The sequence below is a fragment of the Glandiceps talaboti genome, chromosome 14, assembly GCF_964340395.1.
Source record: "Glandiceps talaboti chromosome 14, keGlaTala1.1, whole genome shotgun sequence".
Classification (NCBI taxonomy): domain Eukaryota; kingdom Metazoa; phylum Hemichordata; class Enteropneusta; family Spengelidae; genus Glandiceps; species Glandiceps talaboti.
The window spans coordinates 21,794,654-21,812,943 of record NC_135562.1 but is presented as its reverse complement, the minus strand read 5'-3'; the positions used below and the strand labels follow the sequence as shown (position 1 = coordinate 21,812,943).

Sequence of the window (18,290 nt, the reverse complement as noted above, 5' to 3'; positions counted from 1 at the left end):
ATCTTCAGTATATTCTGTACTTTCAGACTATCTTCAGTATATTCTGTACTTGCAGACTATCTTCAGTATATTCTGTACTTTCAGACTATCTTCAGTATATTCTGTACTTTCAGACTATCTTCAGTATATTCTGTACTTGCAGACTATCTTCAGTATATTCTGTACTCTCAGACTATCTTTAGTATACTCTGTACTTTCAGACTATTCTGTACTTGCAGACTATCTTCAGTATATTCTGTACTTTCAGACTATCTTCAGTATATTCTGTACTTGCAGACTATCTTCAGTATATTCTGTACTTTCAGACTATCTTCAGTATATTCTGTACTGTCAGACTATCTTCAGTATACTCTGTACTGTCAGACTATCTTCAGTATACTCTGTACTGTCAGACTATCTTCAGTATACTCTGTACTTCCAGACTATCTTCAGTATATTCTGTACTTTCAGACTATCTTCAGTATATTCTGTACTTTCAGACTATCTTCAGTATATTCTGTACTTGCAGACTATCTTCAGTATATTCTGTACTTTCAGACTATCTTCAGTATATTCTGTACTTTCAGACTATCTTCAGTATATTCTGTACTTTCAGACTATCTTCAGTATACTCTGTACTTTCAGACTATCTTCAGTATACTCTGTACTTCCAGACTATCTTCAGTATACTCTGTACTTTCAGACTATCTTCAGTATACTCTGTACTTCCAGACTATCTTCAGTATATTCTGTACTTCCAGACTATCTTCAGTATACTCTGTACTGTCAGACTATCTTCAGTATATTCTGTACTTGCAGACTATCTTCAGTATACTCTGTACTTTCAGACTATCTTCAGTATACTCTGTACTTTCAGACTATCTTCAGTATACTCTGTACTTTCAGACTATCTTCAGTATACTCTGTACTTTCAGACTATCTTCAGTATATTCTGTACTTTCAGACTATCTTCAGTATATTCTGTACTTGCAGACTATCTTCAGTATACTCTGTACTTCCAGACTATCTTCAGTATACTCTGTACTTTCAGACTATCTTCAGTATACTCTGTACTTCCAGACTATCTTCAGTATATTCTGTACTTTCAGACTATCTTCAGTATACTCTGTACTTTCAGACTATCTTCAGTATATTCTGTACTTTCAGACTATCTTCAGTATATTCTGTACTTTCAGACTATCTTCAGTATATTCTGTACTTTCAGACTATCTTCAGTATACTCTGTACTTTCAGACTATCTTCAGTATATTCTGTACTTTCAGACTATCTTCAGTATACTCTGTACTTTCAGACTATCTTCAGTATACTCTGTACTTTCAGACTATCTTCAGTATATTCTGTACTTTCAGACTATCTTCAGTATATTCTGTACTTGCAGACTATCTTCAGTATACTCTGTACTTTCAGACTATCTTCAGTATATTCTGTACTTTCAGACTATCTTCAGTATATTCTGTACTTTCAGACTATCTTCAGTATATTCTGTACTTTCAGACTATCTTCAGTATACTCTGTACTTGCAGACTATCTTCAGTATATTCTGTACTTGCAGACTATCTTCAGTATACTCTGTACTTTCAGACTATCTTCAGTATACTCTGTACTTTCAGACTATCTTCAGTATATTCTGTACTTTCAGACTATCTTCAGTATACTCTGTACTTTCAGACTATCTTCAGTATACTCTGTACTTTCAGACTATCTTCAGTATATTCTGTACTTTCAGACTATCTTCAGTATATTCTGTACTTGCAGACTATCTTCAGTATACTCTGTACTTTCAGACTATCTTCAGTATACTCTGTACTTTCAGACTATCTTCAGTATATTCTGTACTTTCAGACTATCTTCAGTATACTCTGTACTTTCAGACTATCTTCAGTATACTCTGTACTTTCAGACTATCTTCAGTATATTCTGTACTTTCAGACTATCTTCAGTATATTCTGTACTTTCAGACTATATATTCAGTATACTCTGTACTTTCAGACTATCTTCAGTATATTCTGTACTTTCAGACCATCTTCAGTATACTCTGTACTTTCAGACTATCTTCAGTATACTCTGTACTTTCAGACTATCTTCAGTATACTCTGTACTTTCAGACTATCTTCAGTATATTCTGTACTTTCAGACTATCTTCAGTATATTCTGTACTTTCAGACTATCTTCAGTATATTCTGTACTTGCAGACTATCTTCAGTATATTCTGTACTTTCAGACTATCTTCAGTATACTCTGTACTTTCAGACTATCTTCAGTATATTCTGTACTTTCAGACTATCTTCAGTATACTCTGTACTTTCAGACTATCTTCAGTATACTCTGTACTTTCAGACTATCTTCAGTATATTCTGTACTTTCAGACTATCTTCAGTATATTCTGTACTTTCAGACTATCTTCAGTATATTCTGTACTTGCAGACTATCTTCAGTATATTCTGTACTTTCAGACTATCTTCAGTATACTCTGTACTTTCAGACTATCTTCAGTATACTCTGTACTTGCAGACTATCTTTAGTATACTCTGTACTTCCAGACTATCTTCAGTATATTCTGTACTTCCAGACTATCTTCAGTATACTCTGTACTGTCAGACTATCTTCAGTATATTCTGTACTTGCAGACTATCTTCAGTATACTCTGTACTTTCAGACTATCTTCAGTATACTCTGTACTTTCAGACTATCTTCAGTATACTCTGTACTTTCAGACTATCTTCAGTATACTCTGTACTTTCAGACTATCTTCAGTATATTCTGTACTTTCAGACTATCTTCAGTATATTCTGTACTTGCAGACTATCTTCAGTATACTCTGTACTTCCAGACTATCTTCAGTATACTCTGTACTTTCAGACTATCTTCAGTATACTCTGTACTTCCAGACTATCTTCAGTATATTCTGTACTTTCAGACTATCTTCAGTATACTCTGTACTTTCAGACTATCTTCAGTATATTCTGTACTTTCAGACTATCTTCAGTATATTCTGTACTTTCAGACTATCTTCAGTATATTCTGTACTTTCAGACTATCTTCAGTATACTCTGTACTTTTAGACTATCTTCAGTATATTCTGTACTTTCAGACTATCTTCAGTATACTCTGTACTTTCAGACTATCTTCAGTATACTCTGTACTTTCAGACTATCTTCAGTATATTCTGTACTTTCAGACTATCTTCAGTATATTCTGTACTTGCAGACTATCTTCAGTATACTCTGTACTTTCAGACTATCTTCAGTATATTCTGTACTTTCAGACTATCTTCAGTATATTCTGTACTTTCAGACTATCTTCAGTATATTCTGTACTTTCAGACTATCTTCAGTATACTCTGTACTTGCAGACTATCTTCAGTATATTCTGTACTTGCAGACTATCTTCAGTATACTCTGTACTTTCAGACTATCTTCAGTATACTCTGTACTTTCAGACTATCTTCAGTATATTCTGTACTTTCAGACTATCTTCAGTATACTCTGTACTTTCAGACTATCTTCAGTATACTCTGTACTTTCAGACTATCTTCAGTATATTCTGTACTTTCAGACTATCTTCAGTATATTCTGTACTTGCAGACTATCTTCAGTATACTCTGTACTTTCAGACTATCTTCAGTATACTCTGTACTTTCAGACTATCTTCAGTATATTCTGTACTTTCAGACTATCTTCAGTATACTCTGTACTTTCAGACTATCTTCAGTATACTCTGTACTTTCAGACTATCTTCAGTATATTCTGTACTTTCAGACTATCTTCAGTATATTCTGTACTTTCAGACTATATATTCAGTATACTCTGTACTTTCAGACTATCTTCAGTATATTCTGTACTTTCAGACCATCTTCAGTATACTCTGTACTTTCAGACTATCTTCAGTATACTCTGTACTTTCAGACTATCTTCAGTATACTCTGTACTTTCAGACTATCTTCAGTATATTCTGTACTTTCAGACTATCTTCAGTATATTCTGTACTTTCAGACTATCTTCAGTATATTCTGTACTTGCAGACTATCTTCAGTATATTCTGTACTTTCAGACTATCTTCAGTATACTCTGTACTTTCAGACTATCTTCAGTATATTCTGTACTTTCAGACTATCTTCAGTATACTCTGTACTTTCAGACTATCTTCAGTATACTCTGTACTTTCAGACTATCTTCAGTATATTCTGTACTTTCAGACTATCTTCAGTATATTCTGTACTTTCAGACTATCTTCAGTATATTCTGTACTTGCAGACTATCTTCAGTATATTCTGTACTTTCAGACTATCTTCAGTATACACTGTACTTTCAGACTATCTTCAGTATACTCTGTACTTGCAGACTATCTTTAGTATACTCTGTACTTTCAGACTATCTTCAGTATATTCTGTACTTTCAGACTATCTTCAGTATATTCTGTACTTTCAGACTATCTTCAGTATATTCTGTACTTGCAGACTATCTTCAGTATACTCTGTACTTTCAGACTATATTCAGTGTATATTCTGTACTTTCAGACTATCTTCAGTATATTCTGTACTTTCAGACTATCTTTAGTATATTCTGTACTTTCAGACTATCTTCAGTATAAGTAGATATCAGTGAAGGCTTATACAGTCGCTGACTTTAATACTGAATTTCTTTCAGGGTGGATTAACAAGGAAGACTGAGAGATGTGTAACTTATCTTTATTATTACCCTCGTGTTCCTCTGGCCTACTGTGAAAGTTCACTAAATTGGGACTATGCCCTCTATCGATTGGCAGGTATAACTGAATTGTCACATGAGTAAGTAAACTATTATATCCATGACAAGAATAAACAACAACATATATTATTATAGAACTAAACAAATTATTGGTTTAAATAGGTGAACTTGAAGACAGACTGATGAGTTGTTTTTTCCCAGTATGTCAAAATTATTACCATGCGATCAAGCAGCTTGGTTACTTAAACCCTAGACACTTACTCGCTATAATGTCAATGAACAAAATGAAGATAGAAACCCAACTTTTACAAATCACGTCATAGCATACTGGTCAGAGACTGGGTCTTGGGGTAGAAAGTTACTGAAGTCGACACTCGGCCAAGGCATAGATGAATTGAAGACATTAAAATCAAAGTAATGGTTAACAAGATAGCAGACAGTTTCATTGTAATGGTTAACAAGATAGCAGACAGTTTCATTGGATCATCTCCTGAATATACTTCTTAATGTACACAATCTCGAAGAACTTTCCAAACAAATTTTATACCAATTTGAGTTTGTTAAATTTTAAAACATAAAAAGTAAATTTTTGACACACTGTGGTGCGATAATTTCGATTTGAACAATTTGAATGTGAAACTCCAACAAAATACAAAGGAAATCAGTGTGACGATTTTAGACTTTAAGTTGTGTACACAAGGAGAGAATCAGGCAGACACTTTATCATGCGCATGTCCGTAGAGCGGAAAGTTGTGATAAAATTATAAATTAGTAGCTTCCTCTGCAAAGTCAATACACTCCACCACACACATCCTATATATTTATGCCAACATCGCATGTAAACCTTAGCAAGTTATCAAGCATTCAAACAAGGCACTCGAGGTAAAAAACAAATTGTCCCCAGGAACGCGATGGTTAGTTGACAATAAAGCACATGTATTTTTTGTATTCAATCCTTTTAGCACCTTTCCTCCCACGGTGATTAAACCACTGCGTTATGCAGGAAAATCAGCAGTATCAATTTTAGAGGGACTGGAATGGACGAAAGATGAAGTCAATATACTTGAAGAAGCATACCAAACAGCGTTTAATTCTCACTGTGAGAATGAAGACACCACGTTCTATAAAGTAAGTAAAAGGTTGTCTGCAACATGCTGTACATCGTGCTGCAAATCGCGAGCGTCAGTGATAATATTTAACACATTGTGATAATTATATTACGTCATTGATAGTATTTAACACATTGTGATAATTATATTACGTCATTGATAGTATAACACATTGTGATAATTATATTACGTCATTGATAGTATTTAACACATTGTGATAATTATATTATGTCATTGATAGTATAACACATTGTGATAATTATATTACGTCATTGATAGTATAACACATTGTGATAATTATATTACGTCATTGATAGTATAACACATTGTGATAATTATATTACATCAGTGATAGTATAACACATTGTGATAATTATATTACGTCATTGATAATATTTAACACATTGTGATAATTATATTACGTCATTTATAGTATTTAACACATTGTGATAATTATATTACGTCATTGATAGTATAACACATTGTGATAATTATATTACGTCAGTGATAGTATAACACATTGTGATAAATATATTACGTCATTGATAGTATAACACATTGTGATATATATATATATATATATTACGTTATTGATAGTATAACACATTGTGATAAATATATTTAATACGTCAGTGATAGTATAACACAATGTGATATATATATATATTACGTCATTGATAGTATAACACATTGGGATATCCATATTACGTCATTGATAGTATAACCCATTTTGGGTTTTAAAGCGTCCCCCCCCCCCCCCTCACTCCAAGCTGCACCCATTGTGGGTTTTAAAGCAATAATTGATATGGAATTGTTATTTGATATTGCAGAGTCAAGGCAAGTTTAGTTACGTGCCTATAGTGACGGATCCTACACTGACAGGAGATGAATGTGGATCAACTGCAACGCTGAATAGCGCCTATTGGTTATTATTGGTTGTTATGGCAATGAGTTTAGTATACGTTTTGTCTGATAAGTAATTGATGATTGTGATGTCGTGATTTGAATGACTTGTCTAAATCGTATTGTTTTGCTACGGTATGTACAGTACCACACACTTGTATCAAAGGTACCGCATAAACCTATGTACTCTCCTGTAATTAGCATGTTTTCTTATCTAAGGAGATATAATTTTGTGTCCATAAAAAACACGAAATTCGTCTTTTGCAACATCCAAACATCAAAAGGAAACAAAGACAAAAAACAATGTCGACTGATTACAAGTCTGCCTTCGTCAAAGATATATTCCCCAAATATTTTACATCTGTTTCACAACATATGAAATTGGTTTATTTGTAAAATTTAAAATACTAACAAAAGGTTCATATCTAATAATATATGGAAAGGTTATTGAGTTGTTTGTGTTTATTGATCTTGAACTACTGTACAAATGAAACCAGAGCTGAATATGTAATATACTGATCCCCTAGCTATAAATTACGAGAAATATGTACCCATACATTATCTACGTCATATGTACTCATACATTATCTACGTCATTTGTACCCATACATTATCAACGTCATTTGTACAAACATTATCTACGTATATGTATGTGCCCTTACATTATCTACGTCATATGCACCAATATTTCAATATCTACGTCATATATTACCTACCCAATATATTATCTACGTCATATGTACCCATATATTATATGCGTTATATGTACCCATATATTATGTACGTCATATGTATCCATATATTATCTACCGATACGTCATATGTATCCATATATTATCTACGTCATATGTACCCATATATTATCTACGTCATATGTACCCATATATTATCTACGTCATATGTACCCATATATTATCTACGTCATATGTACCCATATATTATCAACGTCATACGTACCCATACATTTTTGTGCGTTGGTTGCTGCTTTTGTTCAAAAAGCGGAACATACTACAACTAATTAACATGTAATTGCAGTGCATCGCCACCGACGTTATAAGTCTCACATCATAGTATGCTTTTTTTCAAGTGTTGTTATTTTTAAGTGGAGTTTATAGTTTGCTATGGACATTTTCGTCACATTTTGATTTTTGTATTAAAAAAATGAACACTAATGAGAAGGTGGTCAACATAATTCAACTAATTTTATCGTCTAATAAAATATAAATGTAAACAATATTGTAAATGATAACGAGCCACGTCCTTTGTTATTTCATTGTTCTCCTAACCAAGAATTGCCTAGGTTTGGTAATTCACAAAACAACCTCATGTGTTATGTGTTATGACTGACATACGAGTACAGCTCAGACAACCAACACAGTATATTTGGCATCATTGAACGCTCACGTTGGCGAGAAGCGTACAGTAAAGAGCGCCACCAACGCTGGAGTTTGTAATATGTGTTACATGGTGTTCATAGTGCCCAGTCTGTCAGTGATTTTAATTTCTATTAAACACTGTATCGAAAACAAAACCTTGAAGCAGCCTCTTTACGTCATTTTTTCTAGAAGATCTATAACTATATGATGATTATTTCCAGACATGGATTGTTGCAATCGACCCCGAGTCTTATTAGGAATGAACACAATAGAAATACAAGTAGCTACTAACTCTATCTTGCCGACATCATTTGAATGGTATCTCTGTTACGACATTTAATAATTATATTGCCCCCATTTTAAGGTAACCAGTGGCCGTGCGACTTTATGATATTATATATAGGAGTACACCATATCAAACGGTTACCATTCTGTCTCATTCGTGATATTCCGTGGTAAGAATTACATAAGTATCTCCTACATGTTGATGTATATCTTGATGCTGCGGTCTCTGTTCCTTTATCAACCACTGGCAGGAAGGATTTCGTGTGACCATATAGATGAGAAATGTATACTTCTTTTAGATTTTTGTTTTACTACTTGAAAAAAAGAAACAATGTAAAACCGCATACTCTTAAGTTAAGTCTCCGAGTATTCCAGTTATCAGAAAAGATAAACGGTATTATGTTTTGGCCACTAGGGGCGCTGTTTTAGAACCGGGAGTGAGGGCCAGTTGAGCATTGTCGCATAGAAACGGTTGACACGAAGTTTTCTCTCATTTCCCTGCTGTCTCCACTGTACAATTTTGATAACGACTAACAATAACCAAAATATGCCTATCCACTAATAAGTAATCAAACCCCTTAAATGTATAGTCGTGTTTCAATCACAAATAAAATCACAGGCATTCGAATCAATATGTATGATTTTTTTTAAATGTATAGTAAATAAGAGTATAGTATACATTTTTTTAAATCATGCAGACTAAATAGAGGTGCCTGACATGATTAAAATGCACTTGCAAGTAGCCAGAAGCATGCACATGCATGACGTAGTGATTTCGTCAGTTTACCACATGCACAGAGTACATGACGTAGTAATTTCTTCTGTTTACCCATGCACAGACTGTACATGACGTAGTGATTTCTTGTTTACCCATGCCGGACTGTACATGACGTCGGGATTTCTTGTTTACCCATGCACAGAATGTACATGGCGTAGTGATTTCTTGTTTACCCATGCAGACTGCACATGACGAAGTGATTTCTTGTTTACGGTTACCCATGCACAGACTGTACATGACGTAGTGATTTCTTGTTTACCCATGCACAGACTGTACATGACGTAGTGATTTCTTGTTTACCCATGCACAGACTGTACATGACGTAGTGATTTCTTCTGTTTACCATGCACAGACTATTCATGACGTAGTGATTTCTTGTTTACCCATGCACAGACTGTACATGACGTAGTGATTTCTTCTGTTTACCCATGCACAGACTGTACATGACGTAGTGACTTCTTGTTTACCCATGCACAGACTGTACATGACCTAGTGATTTCTTGTTTACCCATGCACAGAGTTCGTGACGTAGTGATTTCCTCTGTTTACCCATGCCATGGGGTTCTACTTCCATGCCCATGCACAGACTGTACAAGACATAGTGATTGCTTGTGTATTACCCAAGTTGTTTACAAACTTTAGCATTTCCTAAAACGTAAACTTTATACATTTGTAAGAGGGTTTTTTTTACAATGATTTAGTAACAACTCAAACTTGCTCTATGTTGTTCTACTTTATTTTCTCAAACAGAAAAAAAAACATTTTAAAAACGTGTTTTATTAATCAAAATTCCAAAATAGATCATCCATAAGGCCACTTTAAGAAAACAACGTGCCGTTACTAGCCAAGCGCGTTGTCAACAGTACTATGTAGGACCAATAGGGTAGACACTCTACCGAACTACACAAGGTGTTATTGTTAGGCTAGCCTAGGTGGAGACCAATAATGTAATGCATGACAGCGTAGTCTGCAATTGTGTGTGAATAATATGTTGTCTTCTGCTATTGTCACGACACGTCACGTCACAAAGTGATTCTATTCACTCAGTGTCCATCCAAATGATGACCTGGTGTACACTGTCTATAGAGAACCAACAGAGACATTGGTGAATAACGAGATCATATGAGCTACTTTCAGACAACGGATAACCATATCACATTTACCTAGAAGATTACATGCCTTGTTATCTCTGGACTGCCTTACGTACACCTACTGTTTACTTCAGGCTAGCATGTCAAACCGGCGACCGTCAAGGAGACGCAAAGACAGTGGGCCAGGTCAATATTCGCACGTCTGTTTTGAGAAAGAATTCGTGCCCTACGATCTGTGACATGTTTCCATTGACTTAACAGTTTCGTCAACTGTGTGGATGCATACAAATCAAATCGGGATACTGTTGCTAACACGGACGCCAAAATAAAACACAGTGACGGACGGATATAAATGGTGCGGCTGTGGTTTCGTCTAGACGGAACAATGTGATACGACAACACCGAAAGGAATTAACCTTAAAAAACTTATATAACACGAATGTGCTACATAATCTTAGGAATTAAACTGAATGATATCGATAGCTCGATTGGCGAACTGATCAACACAGAGCTGCGTGTACCGCAAGTCGTTACCAAGTCCAGGAGGTAGTATACTTTACATAGTTTGAGTTTATTCTTTTTTCACTTCAAGTAGAACGCGGTTTCTTTGTATCAAAGGAATGCAGTATAACAATTCAAACATTTCTAACGAGTATTCTGTAGACATACAAACAGGTCCACACACTTCAAGTATTTGTTTGCTTTTGTTTGGTTGTCCTTGTTTACCGGTTGATAGATATCTTACTTCGGACTGGCTTGAATGTATAGCGAACAAAAACAGTTAGAGTTGATGGTATACACAAAGTTACCGATACGGATAGCAGGCTGACAGTAGTACTACGGTATCACACCCAGTCACGTGATACATACAATCTATAGTTAACGTTCATCTACAACAAGCCTATGTTTACAGGTAGATAGAGTCTATCAAGAACACCATCTATTCACCATACATCAATCTCTTAGTATTCTAATCTGTATCCCAAGAAAATGTTTGAATCTCTGGGACGTGAGCATAGTGAATTATTGGAGAAACTTCGAAATCTGACTGTTCGGAAAGCAGAAGATATTGCACTTAAAGAAGACTACAACGTTGATCCAAGATCAAGACTCCATACAAAACGCACGTCGACCGGTATCATCCAACGACGAAAGAAACTTCCTGCTATCAAGCACAAAGTAGCGTTCGCCATGGATGTACATGCTGATGAACGTGATCACAGAGATCATGGATTTCAACCAAGGAATATTTTACCCTCCCTGACTTCGACCAAAAGTGAAAAGAAAATTCGACAAAGCACGGCCGAAAGTTTGCCGCTAATGAAAGTACAGTCATGCAGATTCCACGACAAGTCGACGAATCGCGATAACAGTCCATTAGATCACGTTCAAACAATTCTGAAGAGTTGGGAAAAAACGGCAAACTTGGTAGATAGCCAGGGAAGTGATGATGACTCCAACGACGAAGATGGGTATTTTACACCCCCACCATTACCTAAAAGCCTTACAGATGTTATAGATCACATTCCAAAGAATCACAAACCTTGGAAAAAAACCTTTACGAAAGTATGGGTTGAAAAGGGTGCAGACATTGACATCCGTTTCCTTGAAATTGCTCAACGCCCTTATCGACGGCATGTAAATCGCCGCTATTAACCAAAACAAAACAAAAACTCAATACGGAATAAATCTATTTTCAGGGTATAAGACAGTTTAAATGGTTTGATTGTTGTAATGCAGATAACTGTGAAGGTGGGCGAACTAGTTACACATGTCATTTGTCTATGGAGTTGCAGCCTACTATTTCTTGGCCAATCAAACAAAACAAAACAAAACATCAAATCAAACCGTAACAATGAATTTCAAACTAGACTATGAATGCCTCCTGTGAGGGCCAAACCATATATTTCGACTGAATGCTTTCCGTGTGCGTATAATTAAACTGAATGTTCGGGAACTATGGTTAATGTATGTGCCAAATTATATGGAATTCTTAAGATACAGCGAAATTACTCATCAAAAGTAAAAGATGTATCAATAAACTCCATAGGAGAGGTGGGTATGTACCACATTATATGACATTTGAAGTCTAATTACCGAAATTCATTAATCATGCAAATGTTTCATTAAAACTGTAATCTATATCAACAAACTTTGTAGGACATATATGATTTGTTATGGTTAACGTATGCATTAAATTATATTGAAATTGAAGTATGTATTCTTAAGATAGCTTAATTACCGAAAACCAACATGTCTATTCCATTACCATCTGAGAAAGGAGTGCAGTGCTATTTAGAGGTATATTCCAATAATGATGATTTAATCAGAGACGAAGTGTGGTAAAAAGAAATTGTACTGCTTGATTTGTAAGATATGTTGCCAATGAGTTTGTTACTAAATGGTGAAGATTTTCTGTTTTACATTTGATCAAAGAGATTACCTTAAATCATGTTTTTTAAGTTTTTAATGGAGGTGGAATATTTCTGAATGATATAGTGAATATAGCATGCAAAATTATACCGTGGGATTTTTTTTTCTCTGGTATTGTTTTTTTTTTTCTAAATTCAAATTCTATTGTTAACAGGCCTGGAGATCAATAGCACCATAAGCATATTTTCAGTCTAGACTTGAATTTCAAAAAATAAATTCAGTGACGGAAGGTGAAACGCCCCTTTCCATACCCATCCCCACTTGGTGTCTCCAGTCTCTCATACTTATTACTGCCTACCTTTCCAATATTACCTGCTACTTTTGAAATCAACTGCCTCCTTGTATGTCTCCTGTTTCGAAGAAACTATGTATACATGATGTGTGTGTGTATGTATGTATGCATGTATGTATGTGTGTGTATGTATGTATGTATGTATGTATGTATGTATGTATGTATGTATGTGTGTGTGTATGTATGTATGTATGTATGTATGTATGTATGTATGTGTGTGTATGTATGTATGTATGTATGTATGTATGTATGTGTGTATGTGTGTATGTATGTATGTATGTATGTATGTATGTGTGTATGTATGTATGTATGTATGTATGTATGTATGTATGTATGTATGTATGTATGTGTGTATGTGTGTATGTGTGTATGTATGTATGTATGTATGTATGTATGTATTTGTGTGTGCGTGCGTGCGTAAAAGGATTGCACAATTCACGAAAGCCCAGTAATCAGTGTACATCAGCAGCAAAGAAAGCAAACAGAACACTTGGACTCATTAAAAGGAACATAACCTACAGCACGAAATATATCATCGGGGTAGGGGCTGAAGAGAAAATGGGGCAATGAAAAAAGGGGTGAGAAGGAGGAGGGCCATGGATAGTTTTAACGGGAGGCACGAAATATTTTGCTTAAGGTAGCGGTCGTTTACCGAATACAATCACAAAATTTCTTTCGCAATAAGTTCTTAACCATATATTTCATTATGAGGCGGTTGAATGCAATGAGAATGTGTTTGTGTACGCCTTAATCACTATCTGTCGACTGCCTTCCTCCCCCACACCCACCCCTCACCCCCATCCCCACTAAAGCCAGAGAAACTGTTTAATTTACTCAGTAAATGACCCCTTCTAAGGTTTAATTTGGTTCAAATAATGGACAAAATATTTCGCGCGCCCCCCCCCCCCCCCCTTCAGACTATCAGAATTTTCATGCCCCTCCTCTTTGAACCCTCATTTTTTTTCATACCCCCCCCCGCCGTAAATTCTGACCGCGGCCTTGGACCCACTTTGACCAAAAATCAATACCCCATCATAAACTCTTACAGTTTTTTTTTTAAAGATGACAGTTTAGACCTAAATACATTTGCCTTAGGGGCAATATTTAAGGGGTCGGTCAGTACATTGGGCCTGGGGTGGTGGATTAGTACGGGGTCACCCATTTTTCGAAATTGGCAGTGGGGGGGGGGGGGTCCTTTTTTTAAATGTTGGGGGGGGGTTATTGTGTTTTGGGTTTTGATGGAAGAAAAAAATCCATGAAACTACAGTGTCATGGCCTTGTCTGAACTGTGGAATTTTTTCTTGTCCCATTTTATAAATATTACTTCACATGGAGTGACGCTGAAACATAACTTTTTGTGTATACAATGTATTACACTAGCTACATAACACGTCAGGTAAATACTTGGGTATTTCACAATCAGTAGGGAATATGCTTCACATATTATACTTTGGGACTTGATTCCAGTTTGTATCATATATAATACATGTAGTAGGTATGAGGACCTTACATTCTCTAACATATCGGTGAGTTTACTATATCTGCAACAGTAATGCCACTATGCCGATGTTACGGACACAATCTGGCCCTTTCTATGTGTCACGCAAAACTCATTTACAACTTATATTAACTTAAGCTTTTCGAAGCTGTGAAATATTATTTTACATGCAAATGCAGTGAATAACCTAAAATTGCCTTAATAGAGCCAAAACATCTCTAGATCTGCTAAGGGGAGACCTGCTAGGACTACCTCACCCCAGAGGTCACTCATGCAGTCAATCAACAGTCAGATGTACCACTTTTTCACTGTCATAATGGTATTAAACTTTTCTTAAACACTAGTTGCTAATTTTAGATGTTACTGTCTTTTAGAGGTGTGAAATTACTGCCAGGCTAGACTAAAACTTGCCTTAAAAGACTTTTACCTGCCAATGATACAACTATCAGATCTACTGACCTTTACTATAATGCAATGATGCCATTTAACTTTTTAAGAACATATTTGAGCCTCGGACAAAATGACGGACCTTTACCCAACACTGTCCGATTATTTTCAATTAATGTATATCTGACATGTACTATAACTATCAGTTAATGAATCAGATATAAACAGTAACAGCATGCATACTACTACACAAGGTATAATCTTTTGAAGTTCAAACAAAATCCATGGTCAGCAACTAGTTAAAGTTGGTAGAATCTGTTAAAGTTGGTGCACTCATGTTTCTTGGTAACATAAAACATTGCTAATAACAGAGTAAAACAATGTTTGGAAATACATTTTACTGACGTGAGGCCTAAAAAATAAATGTGTGGTTTGGTTACCCGACTCCACCTAGCTTTTCACTGCCGACCCTAAACTTTTCGCAAAAATTGTGAAGTCTCACGAGAAATAGTCGATGCGAAAACTGCCATGAACTTAAAAAGATAATATACATTTAAAACTGTTCTTCCAATCTATAATGGCTGCACATCTGATGGGATGAAATAAACAACACAGAGACCATTTGGAAAACAATGGAAAACCTGAACTAACACTAACACAGAGAAATAAAATAAAATAACATATAAAATCTAACTATCCCACATATTCTAAAATTGAGTATAACCGGAATCACACAATTTTTTTATTAGGCCTCAGCATGGTATTGTCAAGGCTATATTAAAATGGGCTGGAGTTATATATTTCATTATTACACCTCAACATTCTTACACAAGCTGTCATTGGTCAGAATTAAATCACATGATCTTCTTTAAATAGACTATTGCCTGCGCGGTTTCCCTCTCCTGAGAGCGTCGTGGAGGGCTCCCTACTGTCGCCGCCAAGATGGACGTAGTTCTATGACGCAGTGATCACGGCGCCCTCTGGAGAGGCAAGGGTAGAATGGAATATAGTATCTGCGTTTCCTACCGTTAAATTCTATTATTCTAATGTTCCTAACAGGGAATATCTACCTAGTAACATAGCGTATTAGCATAGTTAATTGTTCTGCAATAATTATTTATGTCTATGCCTACACGACGACACAAGTTCATTCCGTTTATTTAGAGTGCAACGATGTGGTTGTCAAATTATAATATACTTTTCAGTTATGCAGAGATTACATCTCTGACTGGAGCTGTTGTACGGTCGCGCGCTTGCGATAATTTTCCATGTGATGTCGTAATCAATTTCTTTATCCTTAAGAAACCATACATACTTACTTAGTTCCGTTGAGTTTCTTGACAAATTGTTGCGGAATATAGCTGTGTGGTTCCTGTACCGTGTCTTGAACTCGTTTTCAGTAAGTCCGACACAGGGCCCCTTGTCCGACATACGTTTCGCGGATATTGGTAGTATTTACCGTACATATCTCATTTACCCTACATATTGGATTTACTCTACATATTCGATTCATCCAACATATAGAATATTACTCTATATATCTGATTTACCCTATATATAGGATTTACCCTACATATCAGATTTACCCTACATATAGGATTTACTCTATATATCGGAATTACCCTACATATCAGATTTACTCTACATATTTGATTTACTCTATATATCGGATTTACCCTACATATCAGATTTACCCTACATAACTGATTTACTCTACATATCTGATATACTTTACATTTCTGATTTACTATACATATCGAAATTACCCTAAATAGAGGATTTTCCCTCCATATAGGATTTATCCTACATATCTCATTTACTCTACATATCGGATTTTCCCTACATATCAGATTTTCCCTACATATAGGATTGACCCTATATGTCCAATTTACTCTACATATCTGATTTTCTCTACATATCTGATTTTCTCTACATATAGGATTTACACTACATATAGGATTTACTCTACATATAGGATTTACCCAGCATATATGATTTACCCTATATATCTAATTTACTCTACATATCTCATTTACTCTACAGATCTGATTTACCCTACTTATAGGATTTACTCTATGTAACGGATTTACCCTACATTTACGATTTACTCTATGTATCTGAATAACGCTATATATAGGTTTAACCTATATATCTGATTTATCCTAGATATAGGATTTACCGTACATATCTGATATACCCTACATATCGGATTTATGCTATATACAGGTTTTATCCTATATATCTGATTTATCCTAGATATAGGATTTACCATACATATCTGATATACCCTAGATATCTGATTTACCCTAAACATCTTATTTACCCTACATATATGATTTACTTTTCATATAAATTTTTCATGAGAAGGTGGACAATAAAAATATTGTTGAAAATAATATACTTGAACCTAGCATTGGCAAAAAAAATCAATAGGAAGTTATAATCATTATCAAATTCATTTGAGTCACAAAGAACACAAGTATCGACTCAATCACTTTGTCGTCTTCCTGTTTTAATTTTAATCCATACTGGCGTGTAGAGCATCTAAAATGTGCCAACATTCTTCAATGACTAATAATAATGATAATAACTGATGTTACGTAGAGCTTGAGTATTGGCACTGATGTATTCGAAGTAGTTTATTTTGTACTCTGAATTCATTAACATACAACTGTGTAGACGTCCACCTGGATGCGCTATTATTATAATGACTCGAGAGACGTTAGATCTTTTGATTGGTCGAGAGAGTATATTAATATTGGGGCAATGATAAACAAATTAGAGAGAACAACGTATTATGTTAGTGTAGAAGGTGGGAGTCAGACTTCGCCAGACAACGGTGGTGCAAGGTAGCAGTGACGCTTGGTCGACGTGGTTGGTGCGTCGGTGTTCAGCTATCCACGTGTATACATGCTCTTCGTCGGAACTCAATGTGTGTTGTTCACCTGTATAAAATGTCCACATCCACCTTTGAAGTAAGTGTGAGATAACTACTACCTACTGACAACGAGAAGTTTCCATGTTGGATGTATAGCCATCAAAGGTAAAGGCTTTTGTGTGAAAAACAGTGCATATTGAGAATAGCGAACTTTAACATTTGTAAGGGAGTGTCCAGATCTTACTTCCAGAGGGGCCAAGGAGGATTTCCCCTTTTCCTTGTGTATTTTTTCATGTCCCCCCCACAATGAGCATAAATTACCAAAACAGTGAAAATTAAAAAAAGAGAGAAAAATCCGACATAGTTATCCACTTACATAGTAGGAACATCAGAATTTAGATTTAGAAAACTGGCTGGAAAAATTAATGAAATTAAAATTAATATCATGGACATGAATGAAACAGATAGTGACTGAGACTGAAAGTGATACTTCTGTAATGCATGATCTAGGCAGTGATGGAGACAATTGTGATACTGATAGCTCAGAAAATTCA

General features: G+C 35.3%; 1 protein-coding gene across 1 annotated transcript in view; it reads left to right on the top strand.

The window, feature by feature from the left end:
• LOC144445418 (DBH-like monooxygenase protein 1) overlaps window positions 1–7,894 on the top strand; it is a 46,934-nt gene extending 39,040 nt beyond the window's left edge. Inside the window, exons 10-12 of the mRNA XM_078134958.1 lie at window positions 4,647–4,786; window positions 5,669–5,834; window positions 6,646–7,894. Of these exons, the coding sequence (XP_077991084.1) occupies window positions 4,647–4,786; window positions 5,669–5,834; window positions 6,646–6,795 (456 nt within the window). The 3' untranslated portion in view covers window positions 6,796–7,894. The remainder of the gene's footprint in view (window positions 1–4,646; window positions 4,787–5,668; window positions 5,835–6,645) is intronic.
• The last annotated feature ends 10,396 nt before the right edge of the window (window positions 7,895–18,290 follow it).